The sequence below is a fragment of the Rhipicephalus microplus genome, chromosome X (genome assembly GCF_043290135.1).
Source record: "Rhipicephalus microplus isolate Deutch F79 chromosome X, USDA_Rmic, whole genome shotgun sequence".
NCBI classification, from domain to species: Eukaryota; Metazoa; Arthropoda; class Arachnida; order Ixodida; family Ixodidae; genus Rhipicephalus; species Rhipicephalus microplus.
The window spans coordinates 283530153-283546176 of record NC_134710.1 but is presented as its reverse complement, the minus strand read 5'-3'; the positions used below and the strand labels follow the sequence as shown (position 1 = coordinate 283546176).

The 16024-nt window shown below is 44.6% G+C and overlaps 1 protein-coding gene across 1 annotated transcript in view; it reads left to right on the top strand.

The window, feature by feature from the left end:
- Window positions 1–1610: 1610 nt before the first annotated feature.
- Window positions 1611–16024, top strand: part of LOC119160902 (uncharacterized) — a 41244-nt gene continuing 26830 nt past the window's right edge. The window contains exons 1-2 of the mRNA XM_037413174.2: window positions 1611–2417; window positions 8851–9086. Of these exons, the coding sequence (XP_037269071.2) occupies window positions 1617–2417; window positions 8851–9086 (1037 nt within the window). The 5' untranslated portion in view covers window positions 1611–1616. The remainder of the gene's footprint in view (window positions 2418–8850; window positions 9087–16024) is intronic.

Sequence of the window (16024 nt, the reverse complement as noted above, 5' to 3'; positions counted from 1 at the left end):
TGCTTCACCGCTAAAAAGAACACAGACCACGGCTTGGTGGTCTGTGTTTCTTCCTCCCGTCGTTTTAGTGCTCTTTTTTTCAGCAGTAATCACGAACATACGAACCTGATCGCAATATTTGACCACGACGCCACCAAACCTGATTTACCCATCACCTCGGAATGCCCTCTAATTAGAGAGAGCGAGGGAAAAATACCCTTTTTGGCTACAACAGTCGTCGTTTATCTACAGCATGCGTTTCCTTGCCTGATCACCTCTGCCATGGTAGGGCTATGGCTACAGTGGTCGACTGCAGACACAAATGTCAGTGGTTCATTCCCAGTTGCGGTGGTCACATTTCTCTTCAGACGAAATGATAGAGGCGCGTGTACTGTGCGATGCCAGTGCACGTTGAAGAACGCCAGATGGTCAAAATTTATGGAGGCACTTCAGCGACTCCCTCAATGATCGCTTGATTTGGACGTAAAATCGCAGATAATATTGATACGAGATTTTCGACAAAGTAAAGAAAAGGAAGAAGATGTTACAGCATTCTGGGCTTTCTTACTGCTATGGTGAGAGACGTTTATTTTACAGGCGGGAACAGCATTCCGGGTCTCCCTTCTGCGATTATCCATCATCCAGCGAAAGATGTTCTTTTTTACAGGCGGGATGATGGATGCTCGCAGAAGGAAGGCCCAAAATGCTGTTCCCGCCTTTAAAATAAACATCGCTCACCATAAAAGGTAGCCCAGAATGCTGTCACTTCTTTCTCCTCTTCCTCACTTCGTCGAAAGTCTCTGTTCATTATTGTTACACGTGCTTGATCACCGATAGCATGGTACTTGCAGCTCACGAATGGCACGCGCATTTTGAGCTCAACATAGTATTCTGTGTTGGAAAGAGCAAGCGCCAAATTTTAAAAAAGGAATTAAGGTCAGCAATACAGACACCGAATATCGACGTGGGACAAAAAGCCACCCTTTTTACGCATTCCACTTTCAGAGAGAATCTTACTGGAAAAGTTCTCGACTGTGGCCACCAAGCTACTATAGGACCACGTCTAATCATTAACTTCTCAATGCTTTATATATGTTTATATGCCCTCAACACGTGAAAAAATTGGTTTGTTAAGTTGCCCCCAGGTTCATTCTCCCCAATACATCAGCGTGTAAGGAATAAATACGGCACATATCAGTGACGCAGCATCGAGCCAACAGTGGGTTCGCCCATGATATGCCAACACATGCCGCGAAGTGGAATAGGAAGTGCGTACACTGTAGTGGTTTAAAGTACCGTTTATCTCTTTGGCGACAAATTTCTTCCTCAATCGTTATCAAAGTTTAAAAATATAATTTGCCTCTATATTACCTGCCTGTTTCATGGCCAATCCACCCCACCGCTGTGGTCTAGTCAGTTCCATCTGCATTTTCGATGGAAACAAAAATGCTATAAGTCCGTGTGCTCAGATTTGGGTGCACCTTGAAAAACTCTAGGTGGCCAAATTTACGAAGCCCTCCACTACGGCGTCTCTCATAATTATATAGTGGTTTTGGGACGTTAAACCCACATACTACTATGGGTGATCTCTTGCAGTGGGTAGGAGCCAGGGAGTCGAGGAACAAGCAAGAAAGCAAATGGTTATGGCGAACGTGAGTGACACCATAAAAAGAGCGGCAACCTCTTTCCAACGTGACCGGAGCCCGCCGAGAGTTCATGACCCGGATGGGAACTCGCCGTCGCTTCAACAAGCGGCCTCCAGTGACCCACCACCGTCGATGTCGAGTCCTAGAATGCCCATCCCCTTAATGCGCCTTCCAACTCATCCGTCATCTGGTCACCCCAGCTGGCCGCCACCGGCTTACAGCGAGGACTTCTGTCGCCAAGGCGCGACTGTTTCAACGTTGACACCTCCAAAGCACTACACTCAGCGGGTGACGACAAACCACGTTCGCAGCAGCCACATCGCTCACTGCGGATCCCCCGTGACCAGGGCCGCGGATTTGACGCGCGATCACCAGCCCCTGCTTGCGATGGACACCTATCTCATGCCACATCGGGACGCCAGCGTGAACCCGTTGCAGTACTGCATGATCGGCGTCCTTTTCGCCGGCCTGTTTGTTGCCGCCGCCCTAGTTGTGATCGACTCATCCGGAGGGCGCCTCTCCCCGTACGATATTGTGCAGCCCGAAGAAGAGTATAGTCACCCAGCACACCACCATTCACCGCCGGGGCTAGCGTACGACATTCGAGACAAAAAGGACGCCGAGGTGGTCCTTCCGGGACAAGATGAGCAACACTCGCTCGGCGTCCAGGCTTCAGCGGCTAATATTCCCTTCCGAGATCCCGATGGCACGGCGACCACGACGACTGTCACAAACGGTGACGATGAAGCACAGGAAGCTGGACCAGTCATCTTGCGGGCACCTACGAAACGGGTAAGCAACATAATTCGCGCATCTTTTTCAACTCCCAGCCACAGCGAACTGGTCTAAAAAGTGCACCGGGGTCGCCTTGTGGAAGAAAGGCCTTTTAACGGTGCATGTCGCACTTCTTTGCAGATATCTGAGTGAGGTTATTGAGAACGCGGCTCTTTTTTTTTCGCATACGGATTGTAAGAATGATCAAACATCCTGTAAATAGGTGCTATAGTTTTACAATTGGACGAAATGTGTTTTTGAGCGACTGTTCTGACACAATTTCGAGGTTTATTGAAAACAGGATTAAGTTGGTTTATATAAGAATGGTTGCAGGGAGGAAGCTACATCCTTTCAATTGACCATGAGAGGATGCAGTGAACTTCCGTGTCGTCGTTAGAATCGCTTCCATGCCGATAAATACGGGTATTTTATAAACCGCGAGCTATCATGTCGAACATGAGAATGGCGCAACTTCATTATGTAAAAGTCTCCCCATTTCCTGTTTTGGTTTATGCAGTGGCGGCACTTTTCTGAAACCTAAATCAGTTAAAAAAAAGAAGTCCTCATAAAAACACACAATGTCACACACAATTCCGCAATTGCTCAACGAACCGGCATCACAGGTTTTCTCAATGTGATCGCGAATCAAATTTTGAAGTTTCCTGTAACGAACGTACTGACAAAGTGGCATTCATCGCACTGTGCGACGAGCATTTTGTATTACGATTGAAGCAATCTGAGTAAATGAACGCAGTCAATATTGTTATGCAAAACGGGAAAAGCAAAGTAATTTGTTGCTGCCATTGAGGTTTGGCTACTCACAACCACATCGCAGTTGAAGCCACACACACACACCTCTAGAGAAAGGAAAAGCGTTAGTTCAATGGAGAGAAGAGAGCAAGGATGCGGCGTCACTCCTCAGCTCAGACCACGCTTTCCATTGCATAACTGTTAAAATAAACTATCTATCTATCTATCTATCTATCTATCTATATATATATATATATATATATATATATATATATATATATATATATATATATATATATACATATATATATATGACGCTATGATGAATCGTTGACGTGGCCTGGCTTCATACATACACCATCTTCTTCCTTCTCTGCTTCTACTAACCATCCCTGCCTTCTTACGTCACAGGATTCCCCTTCCCCCGAAAGATAGCACCGGTTACATGCTACAACAAATTGCAGAGAATAAACAAAATAATAGCCAAATTCACAGTTTCACGTCCCAGAAGAGTTTCACAATCTCACTAAATCTTCAAGGCCGAGGGAGCTGTCCGGCGATTTTCATGACGACTCTGGTGGATGAGCTTGACTGTTGCGTTCCGGACAGAGTGGGCTACACATGAACACTGACAATACTGCTTGAACTGTTCTGGCGACTGAGCAAGGTTGGAACGCATTGTTGCATCGGCAGCTCGGATGTCGTCGGGGTTGTATTTTTCGTCGTCAATGGTGCAATCCCGGTGCTTCTTGCTTTCAAGCTTTTTGACAGACTGTGACGAAGTGCCTGAGTGCTGGCGGAGTGCAAGCAGTGCTTTTGCGTCTTTCTCGGCGTTTTTTGTGGTGGTGCAGTCGGTGTAATAGTAGGTGCAGGGAGTGTTTCTGGTGACTTTTCTTTGTGCGAAAGTGCCGGACGTCTTGAATTGGTTTTTGGTTTAGAGATCTTATTTTCCGATGTTCTTTTATTGGTGAGTACGCTTCCATTGAATTTTGCGTTCGTTGATGTCCTCGTTGCAGTTTCTCTCGTTGTAGCATGGGTTTATTAACTTGGCTTTGCTTGCTTTGCTGAGGCTGCTCAAGAGATGGCTGTAGTGGCACCCCTTCCGGAATGAGGCATTCATTTCCTTCGGTGTTTGACGTGTCCTGTCGACAGCTTATGCTTGGTGAATTGGTGTCTCGCTTGTCGGGCATAGTTGGTTATGCATCATCATTGCTAGCAGGCTCTTCAGAGGCTTCGGCGACGTGGTTCATTACGCACGCTTCCGAAAGACAACTGTGTACGAGGTTTGATGTATCATGTACTTCTGAATTTGTTCGATTCATGAATTGGTTAGCTCTGCATGTGGGCATCACAGGTGACATGGCATTACTAGGTTTGAACTGCAGATTTTGGCAATTCTGCGGTGCCGTATAAATGACAGGAAGCTCTTCAGGGGCTTATTTTTTGCTGTTCACTGCGAGTGGTCCTTGCGCCTGGTAGCGTGCGACGTTCGATGCGTCTGAGCGTTCTGTTTTGTTTGGACTGTCGAGGGTGTGTGCACCGGACGGTGATGCATGAAACCGTACGGAAGAAGAAGGGCTTGACAGGGTATTTTGTCGATGCGCCAGGTCATCTGCCATGAATACGGCGTCCTTATAAGGCAAGTGGTGAGCGTTAGGATTGCTTGAAGAACCGCGTGACGAAAACCCAGGTGGTGGACCACGTATGCGAGACGAAGAGTGAAGGGCATCAGGTGGTTGAGCAACGTCTCGTGTAATATGCTGAAGCGATGACTTCGGAAATTCCGCCTTTCGTGTAGAAGGGAGACGCGCTTGACGGTTGGGTTTTTCCTAATATACGCATGGCCTTCTGTAAGTAAACGCATGTGCCACTTTGTCTTGAGCCACTTGTCGATTCGCGCTGGGCGTTCGAATGCTTGAGAATTGCTTAGAAAATTGACGATAGTGTGCGGTTGTCTCTAGATGGTTGGCAATGAGTAGGTCTTGGTCATAGTTAATAAAACGGGTAATCATCCCCTCTTTGATCTTTCGCCATGACTCTTCGTTTTCGAATATGTGGGTCAGGTCAAACTTAAATGCCTCACCGGTGACGTAGTCGCTGAAATTCGTAACCATCTCCTGTTCCGACCTCGATGCAGCGGTAGCGTGGAGCTCGAACAGGTAGAACCAGTCCTGTACAGGCCCATCGTCCTCTGATCCGGTGTACTTAGGAATGTCAAGGTCGTCTGATGCTGTTGTCATGATGCTTGGTGGTCTTGGTGGTCCACGTTCTTCTGTGGTCCGCGTTCGGTTACTGCGTCTCGCTGAGGTCTTCGATGATGATGGCCGGGCGATGAAGTGGTTGCGAGGTCTTCATCCTGTCGACTCGTGTGACGCTATGATGAATCGTTGAAGTGGCCGGGCTCATACACCATGTTTATTCCGTTCTGACTTCTTCCTTCTCTGCTTCTACTAACCATCCCTGCCTTCTTACGTCACACACACACACACACACACACACACACACACACACACACACACATATATATATATATATATATATATATATATATATATATATATATATATATATATATATATATATATATGTATATATATATATATATATATATATATATATATATATATATATATATATATATATATATATATATATATATATATATATATATATGTATATATATATATATATAGAGAGAGAGAGAGAGAGCATCGAACGCGTTATTTGAAGGTCGTAGGTTCGATTCCTGCTCACGGCTGGTTATTTTTCACCCACTTTTCTTTCTTCTTATTTACATTCCATTGGTTCTAATAACTTCCCCTATACATTCCTTGGCATTACTGTCTGTTAGAACTCATTAATATTGTGTCAAAACACGGAAAAACGAGCCCTTAGGTATACACTTCTTTCCCTTATATATATATATATACAGAGAGAGAGAAAAAGAGAGAGAGATCGAGAGAGACAGAACTTAGCGCTTGTCTTAGTTTTATTTTCAACGGTGTCGACCGGTGGACCGATCTTCGCAAGAATCAAAACCGTTGGAAATAAAACTAAGACAACCGCTAAGTGTTTTGTTTTGTCTCTTTTCTTCCCAAGGATGTTTGGCCCATTGATTGGAGAAACTTCTTTAGTATATATATATATATATATATATATATATATATATATATATATATATATATATATATATATATATATATATATATATATATATATCTGTGTGTGTGTGTGTGTGTGTGCAGCAGTATGCTGCCATAATGAACCATGCGAACAACAACCAAGTGCGAACTTAATAACTTAATTGATCGCCATAATGACATACTGAATTTGTATACTTCTACCCGTCACGGTGCTCTAGTGGCTAAAGCACTCGGCTGGTGACCCGCTGGTCGCGGTATCGAATCCCGGCCACAGCCACCGCGTTTGCAATGGAGGCGAAAATGTTCGAGGCCCGTGTACACACAATTAGGGGCGCGATTAATAACCCCCGTTGGTCGAAATTTCCGGTACCATCTACTACGGTGTCTCTCATAGTTATATGGTGCTTTTGATATGTCAAATCCCAACAATTGTAATTAATATATTTTGTATACTTCTCGCACTGCACAATCCGTCCTGCAACACGTCTCTATGTGAAATCTATATTCATTGTGCTGATGACGACAGGCTCTCACTATATCGGTAGTTTGTTACCGCTGTTGTATTACTCGAGAGCTAGTTACCAACTCAGCTGTCCTCAACACGAATGAACTGGTCAAGTGAAATAAACTGGTTCCAGATGTCATTTAGGTGTCCGAAGGAATCATACACTCTGTCATGTACATTAAGAGACATGTAGGAGTTCCAGACAGTCCGAGCCTTCTAGGGACACGGGTGCATCCATTCACAGCCGATGTAAGAGCGGCCAAATTTGTGGTGCGGAATTATCAAGTGAGTTACGCGACAGGTCCGCGTTCCTAAAAAGGAAACGAGATACCCTTGAAAAAAATGTTATTCAGAGGCAGAATTCCGTGCTTTTTCTAGGAAGACAAAGTTCGCTCTAATGTGGTAAGATGGCGTAGAACTTAGATAATTTTCAGCTCTCATGTAGATAACTATTACTCAATTTATTACGAACATATTTGCTTATAGAAAAGGCACATCTTTCAATATCCGCGTTCTTCACCCTCATGATCATTTTAAGTTATGGGCAGTCTGTTTCACACTTTAGGGAAATCTCGGAGCGCATGGCATCGCGGTGCGATCCCCGCTGCAGTCGCGCGCCGTGCGCAAATCGCACATGCCCAGACGCTTGAAAAGCGTGGTGTTCAACCGAATTTTATGCGGCAGTGGTGCGCGCCGGGCACATTGTCGGGCAACCTGCTGATTTCTTCGTTGCAGCGGGAAGTTGACCGTTATTTTGTACTAAACATTGTGCGATGCCAACCAATCAGTCCAAGAAACAGTATTTTGTTCGTGAACGGCAGCACGCTGTGATGAAGAGCACCATAATGAGCACGTGCCGTGCGTGGTATTTATTTCACGGTGATGAAAAACGCAGCACTATACATCAAGTTCCGTGCTTCTATGAAGGTTCAACACAGGAAAAAAAACAAGAACGTGTTCAGGAATGCTATACGACAAAATAACAACCTGAACGCACTTCCCACTCGCTGGCACCGAAATACAAGCGCGAAGCTTCCAACTCTTTTTAATGCCTCGTGTGGCAGCGATGACGGCGCTCATATTGGACGGTACAGTGAGGCGTACATTAAGTAACACAATGAGTGATAGCGGCCCAGTTCCCAAAGTAACGATGAAATTAGTCCGCTGCCTGACAATGCGGTCAGCGCACGCCGCCGACGCCGACGACGTAGTTCGACTGAAGTGAAGTGGTTATAAAATGGAAAAGAAGAAAAAAGTGAGCCCATTAACTGTCTGCATTAGGGTGCGACACCTCAACAGTAGCTCACAGGGGATATGGGTGAGGAGGGATTAAAAGGATAGAAATAAAAGTAGAGAAAGAGAGAGAGAGATGCGCTTAGACAGCGAGCGAGGACATATCTTGGGGATAGGAGAGATGGAAACATGGTCACAGGAGTGCGAGGACGGCGCACCACTTGCGAAAGCTTTTGTCCGCGTCAAGAGATGGCGTAGGGCAAGTCCAGTAGGTCAGAGCTTCGCTGTCGTCGGAGATCGGCGTCAGGAGATGACGTAGGGTCAGCCCAGTCAGCCAGAGCTACGCTGACGTCGGAGATCGCGAGGGAGATCGCGAGGGCAGTCGGAGATCGCGAGGGCACAACCGGTCGGCACGGAATCCAGTGAGCGGGTCGTGGTTCAACCGGTTCAACTGTTCAGCACTACGTGCCGCAAACGTTTGCGCACATGCCAGCTTCTGCCGCTGCGTGACTGCCTCGCTGGCCGCATTATGACCGCACCGCGATGCCACGTGCTATGACATTTCCCCTATGTGCGAAAGACTGTACGCTCGTGGACGCCGAGGTGCACCACATAACCGAGTTAAATAAACGAGTTACGAAAAGCCTTGCAACGCTATTGAGACTACTCCCGAAGGAACTGTGACAATTCATTCATACTCAGGGCTTATACGTGCCTATAATTGCATATAACTACAACTGGTGACTGCGTTGGCTTTACGAACACAGTTTTACTCGCGTCCCTGCCTATTGAGCCATTTGAATCGTTGTCCTATTTCTAGCGGAGGCAAGACTGCAGTCGTTACTACTATACGTACTGTACGCGACCGACGACAACTGTTTTCCACTACGACCCTGTAGAGCTGACGTGCGTCCCCACCACGGCGCTTCGCACCCAGCTTTGCAACCGTGGAACTAACCGGTTTAGCAGCTGGCAACACTGCCGTGCGGGTTGCCTGCAGCCCGACCGTGTCTCGGATATGTGCTTCGAGAACGCGCTCTTCATGCCCTGTTCCAAGTGAGTACGGCACAGAAGTGACGCTGCATTTCCACTTTGATAGAACTCTCTACAGACCCTAACACACTATAATTCATCTGAAGGGCAAAATTTTTCGTGGAAAGATTCCATAGTAGCCGCAAAGTGAAACTGTTCAATCGTAACTGTTTCTGAATGTCCTCTCAAATTCCGGTCATGCTTAGAGTATCATCAATTCCCTTATGTAAATTACCGGATGTGCGAGTGCCCCTTTAAGCAAAACATGCTTTCTTGATTCGTTTTCTGAAAGCGTTTATAAATTGACATGGCGGTGACAAAAGAAGAAGGACAGGTTTGGAATGGCCACCCCACTCCTAGCGCCAAAACTCGGATCACACCAAGATAAATCTTCCAGTGGAACAGATCACGCATCGGAAGTTTTTTAGGCGCACACCTCGCAAACCTGTTGCAGAAACACTCTTTGCTTCCAGTGTACGTTTCTATAGCAACGTGGCCATTTCGGGAAGTTGTGGATTTATTGATACTTTACATGGCATATCATTTCATAATTTTTCGGCATTGCCTTAAAAGCCAACTCCAGTAAACTCAATTGATCTTGATGAAACTCACTGGGTACGTTCATTCGCACATTTTCGCCAATCACGCCGAATCACAGGCTTGAGAGTTACGCAGATTCTTTTCAAATGAATTTTATATATTGCCTCTAAACGCTCAACTCGCTTGTCTGAATTGATGGCAACAATGAGTGTGGAACGTTGATTTTAAATGCAAAGCAACTCTATCTATCTATCTATCTATCTATCTATCTATCTATCTATCTATCTATCTATCTATCAATTTTTCTATCTATCTGTCTAGCCGCCTATGACTTGTTGCTCTCCTGGCCGTTTCGATAATGATATCGGTAGCAAAATTGATATGGCATAACATAACTGTATGACGAGCATAAGCGACAAGTCATAATGAAAATTTTGAACTGTATGTCATAAATGTCATGATTCAAGGCCGGATTTTAGGCACTAAAAAGTGTGTTTCAGGCACCAGTGACAGGCTAGTAAAAGACAATTTTAGGCCCTCAAAATCATTACCATAGACACCATAAACTTCTACAAATTCAAATATTCCAAAACAACGACTTCGATTACTTGTATCTACAGCAAGAAGCAAAAAAAAGATGATATTTAGGATAGAAGTAAAGTACCAAGGATATAACATAGGCATGAATTTCCCACGCGTCAAGTGTCCATCATTCAATTAACACTCTCATGGGTCTCTTTCGTTGTGTTGTGACTGGCAAGGGCTGTGCAGGAGCAAATAACCAGATTACCAGTACCCAGAAGAGAGGCATGCTAAGTCTTATCGCGTAGGACCGATTTCTCCCCTATCGATGAACACCTAAAGGACCCCCCACCAAGTTTGGGCATTTCGAGCTGACAAGCGTAATGGTGCACTGGACACTCCCCATCATTCCTGTTAAGATTTGCAAGTTTACTTGTCGCAGAAAAACGCTCATATTTCTAATGAATGCCGCTTGCCCTTCTCACAAGCGTGCGCTCCAAGATCTAGGGAATGACGTGCAGCAAGGAATGGTCCTGTTTTTACGTCGCTCCTTTACGTTGACATTGGTGAGCTGACGTCGCATACTGTACGCTCTTCATAAGAACTTCGTTAAATGCTAGCAGTATTTATAAAAAGAGACGAAAAATGTTCCATCTCCTGATTATATCCTTCACTCTAAACGGTACCTCATTAAGAGCGTTGCACTTGACATTATTCTACTTGGCGTGTGCAATTTGTGTCTGTTGTGTAGCATGAATGAGGAGTACTTTGATTTGGGCTAGCTGCTTCGTATAATTTTGAAAAGGAAACGCGAAACCAAAGAGAAAAGAAAAACAGCGCTCTTTGTCTCTGTGTCTTTCTTTTTCCTGTGGCTTTGTACTGCCCTTTCAAAATCAGTATAATGAATAAATGCTGAGCTCGTTTAGTGTCTGCCTCGTAGAACCAGTCGCTATAGGGTGCTTCGCCTCTGACCTGAAAGCCGCGGGTTCAATTGTGGCCGTGGCGGTCACATCTAGATGGATGCGAAAAAGTAGATGCCCGTGTATTGTGGAATGTAAGTGCACGTTAAAGAACACAAGCTGGTCAAAATTTGCGGAGATCTCCGCTACGGCGTCCTTCATATTTATATCGTGATTTTTTACGTAAAATCACACATGCTACTACTACTACTACTACTACTACTATTACTACTACTACTACTATTACTACTACTACTACAACTACTACTATCATGGTCACAATACATGGTCCTGGCCAGCCTCTACAAAAGTACGCGCACCGAGTGATTCATCCCTCATAAACGAGTAATACACGACAGAAAACGCCGAAACAACACAACATCGATGGTGCACATTCACGAGTAGGCTGGGGCACGGAATGCGTGCATGACTTTGCTTACGCATGATGTGCATGGTGCGTATGCCTCATGTGATTTTCCAGCCCAGACACAGAAAAAAAAACAAGGAAGGAATACGGCTCACGATGACTACAATGGTTGAGAGGCAGGAAATTCAAGCTTGCCTCTTCGCATCATGCTGCAGTGGCCAGTAGCAGAAACAATTTGTAAAATCACCATGGTACAACGCTTTTCATTGGGCACGCAAGAACTTCTTGTTTCTAACAACAACTTATTAAGTCACCTAGAGAGAGAAGCTTGAAAAGTAAATTACAAACAAAACAAAATACGCCTGGACATCACATTTTTTACCTGAAGGCGCTGCAGCAGATGGGTTACAATATCAAAGAAAACACGCCTTCTTTGACACAACACACATTATTCTCTTTATAGGCCATTTCATTCTGTCATGAAACTAACAAAAAACGAATTATTAGAAAAGATATATCTGACACGACATTCTAAAACCCTAATTACCATTGCACGTAGATGACTCTGTAGGTACATTCAGTTTCCAGTGTGAGTGTAGCATGAAATGCTTAACATAGGAGCTTTAACCGCAGTTTAGTTCAACGCGATGATATAGTAATTCCCACCCAAGTTAAATTTTTATATTGTTGCAGCTGTTATTTTGAGTAATGGCTTAGGACAAATATTGAAGCACTGTTCTGTATGTTTGCTAATTTGTGACTTAAAGACAAATGACAAGAAATCTCATACGGAACAAGCATATTTAGGCATATGGTGGATGTATGCTACATACACCGTTGATTGTAAACATGCCATCGCCTGTCTCAGGCTTCTCTGTATAAAGTATGACGATCTGGCGACCTTCGCCACTACTGAATTAACAAGAGCATTCCATGAGTGGTCCTCCATGGTTTTTCATTCGTTCTTCAGCTACCCACGGCTGCCTAGACAAAACCTGCTCTTCCTTTCCCACCGCAACACCCTGGTTTTCAGAGGGGTTCTTCAGTTCAGTCAGGACACTGGACAACTATTTGTAGAAGGTGGTCGCCACATCCTCGGCCATAGATGTCACCTTTATTTTCTTACCCCATCTTCAATGCTCTCTCGTCCTTCCCCTGCAGGCGCTGAGACATTCTTCCACTGAGGGGTGCTGAAATAGCATCTTTTGCACTCCTCAAGCTCCTCCTCCGACCGTTCGTAGCATGTCAGCTTTGTCTTCGGTGAACCTTATAGTGTTTGGAAATATCAATGCTGCTTTTTTCACATGAATAACGGTTTCACGCCATGCTCGAAAACTAAGTTTGGGCTTGAATAGTGCTCATATATGCGCTCATTGGGAAAATAGGCATTTATAGGCACTTATAGGCATTTAGGCACGAACACCCAAAATAGGCATTTATAGGCAGTATAAAAACACCATAAAAGCCCGTCTCAACCTTCTCAACCTCCAATTTCTGCACATACGTCAAAAGGGCACGATAGGAACGCAATGAACGAAATAGGCGTGTGCCTATAATCTGGTCTCTAGTCATGATTTACATTTTACGGTTTTGCCACTCTTGCGGTGGTTTGGTTTACATCATCATCATCAGCAGCAGCAGCAGCAGAAGCAGCCTGACCACGTCCGCTGCAGGACAAAGGTATCTCACATGTTCCGCCAGTTAACCTGGCCCTGTGCTGGCTGCTACCAATTTCTACCCGCAATTTTCTTAATCTCATCTGCTTACCTAACCTTCTGTCTTCCCCTAACCTGCTTGCCTTCCCTGAGAATCCAGTTAGTCACCCTTGATGACCAGCGGTTATCCTGTCTACGCGCTACATGCCCGACCCATGTCCTTTTTTTTTCTTGATTTCAACTATGATATCTTGACCCCCCTTTGTTCCCTAATCCACTCTGCTTTTTTCTTGTCTCTTAAGGTTACACCTACCATTTTTCTTTCCATTGCTCGCTGCATCGTCCTCAATTTAAGCTGAACCCTCTTTGTAAGTCTCCAAGTTTCTGCTCCGTAGCTAAGTACTGGCAAGATACTGCTGTTATATACCTTCCTCTTGAGGGATAGTGGCAATCTACCTGTCATAATTTGATAGTGCTTGCCAAATCTGCTCCACCCCATTCTCATTCTTCTAGTTACTTCAATCTCGTGGTTCGGCTCCGCGGTTATTACCTGCCCTAAGTAGACATAGTCTTTTACAATTTGAAGTGCACTAATACCTATCTCGAAGCGCTGCTCTCTTCCGAGGTTGTTGTACATAACTTTCTTTTTCTGCAGAATATTTTAAGACCCACCTTTCTGCTCTCCTTGTCCAACTCCGTAATCATGAGTTGCAATTCGTCCCCTGAGTTACTCAGCATAACCTGTTGGTTCACATAAGCTGTTGCAAAACTGGTATAGTATGACATAGCTGCATGGCCAACACATACCTTAACGTGGAAATCATAATATGCCTGTCATGTAGGTCATGACTGCAAGCCTCGCTCCTGTCGCGCTCGCGGTCATTTCGCTAGCTTGGCATGTGCCAAATTTGGTGTTACGTGACGTCAATGGATGAGGAAGCTATATGACTGGTGAAAACATGATACTCATGACACGCACATGATGTGAAAATATGAAAACATACAAAGCTCATAAAGTGGTCGAGGCCGTTTCGCCAGCTTCACATATACTAAATTTCGTATTACGTGATGTGAATGTACGCCGAAGGTAAAGCACACGCCCAAATATAGTAATAATGACATGCGCGTCATGTAACATACTCACTACATGCCACCCTCGTGACGCGCTCGCGGCTGTTTTGCTAGCTTCACATATGCCAAATTCGGTTTTACATGACGCGAATGGACGACGAATGTAAATGACACCTCCAAACATGATAATTATTGCATGCGTGTCATGTAAAACATGACTACATGGTACGCTTATACTGTGCTGATGGTGGTTTCACGTATGCCAATTTTGGTGCTGCGTGACATCTATCGATAAAAAAGGTATATGACTGGGGAAAACATGATACTTATGACATGCGTGTCATGTAAGAACGTTAGGAACATTACAACATACCACCTGCATGATGCAATCACGGCTATTTTGCTAGTTTCGCGTATACAAAACTTAGCATTACGTTACGTGAATGGACGATGAAGGTAAATGACACATCCAAACTTAATAATCATGCCATCGAAGTCATGTGTGGCATAGCTCACTTCCACCACGTGGCGTTGTGCGGATTTTAAAGTGACAAATCAACCTTCCTCATCTGTGCTTCCCATATCATCGATTGCCACGGTACGTAGGATCTGCCAATTTTTAGCCTGGCGGAAATGACGGAACTGATGTGTCACTGCAACGTCTGCTTGTCTGGCGTGAATTGTGTGGGTTTGGCCGGTGCTTTCTTGGTTGAGCGTTCTATTTCCTTTTCCGTGTTGGTGGGTGTGGGATAGGTGCCAAGGGATGTTGCGTTGTGGGCCGCACAGGATTTGCCATATATTCACCATAACAGCGTAATTGTTTTAGCCGATCACCACATGAACGATCTTGAACGACATGGATAGGTAGCTCCATTTGGCGGAGTTAATGCACAAGCAGGCAGGTTAAGGCAAAGGATAATGTTACACGTAGAAGTGCACTTGGTTGGGTTTCGGTATTGCGACTTTTCGCAGATTAAAAATTATTTTCGACTTTGTTGGGCATTTCAGCTATAAGACGCGTGACAAGACTGTCTCGGGAGCATAAAAACACCATTATCCTGGCAGGGTAAAAATCACCGTAGTTGGCTTTTAATTGGGAATAAGGCGTCAAAGTCGAAGCCGGAATGCCAGAGTAAATATATCTTCGCTTTTGAAAGCTTTAACCAAAGATGTTTTGCCTAATTAAGGGGAGAAGTTTATTTTCCTTCTTTGCTGCTGTTAGCAACGATCAACCCTGAAATGACTAGTAGCGTTGAAGAAGCTAGTTGAAAGAATAAAAGGAAATCACGTGCGCGGTGAATTGAATAACAATTTTTCGTTGATGTCTAGTGTATCTTTATTGTTAGACACGGGGATGTTTGAGATATTCCTGATACCTTTCAAGAACTCGTGTGTTCTGTCGTTGGCATAATTTTTTTTTGCGTTCTCAAGGAAGCATACTTTTTTATTTCATTAGTGTACGTACATCAATGGTAAGTATACACTTGTTTTCAAAATGAAAACAAGAGGAATGATTTCTAGCTGATTTCGAAAATAAATGTAAGTTTTAGGCCAGATGCTGTGCTGTGATGTTTGCATCGCGTGCTCGCAGGAGCCTGCAGTAGCGATCTGCAGCGCTTTATGACCATGCTGAAATACTGTTGCAAGGCCCCATGAATAAATCCGGCGAGTTCGGTGTCTCATTAGATAGCACTTCTGGATATTGTCAATGCTTGAAAAAAAATGCAGTGGTCTTCAACATAAAGACTTCACTGTGTATGACTATGGTGATTTCAGTATTTCCCAGTTTTGGTGGTAGCGCGTAACAAGTAACGCCGTTGCCTGTAGCACCTTACTTGTTTCAGTAAC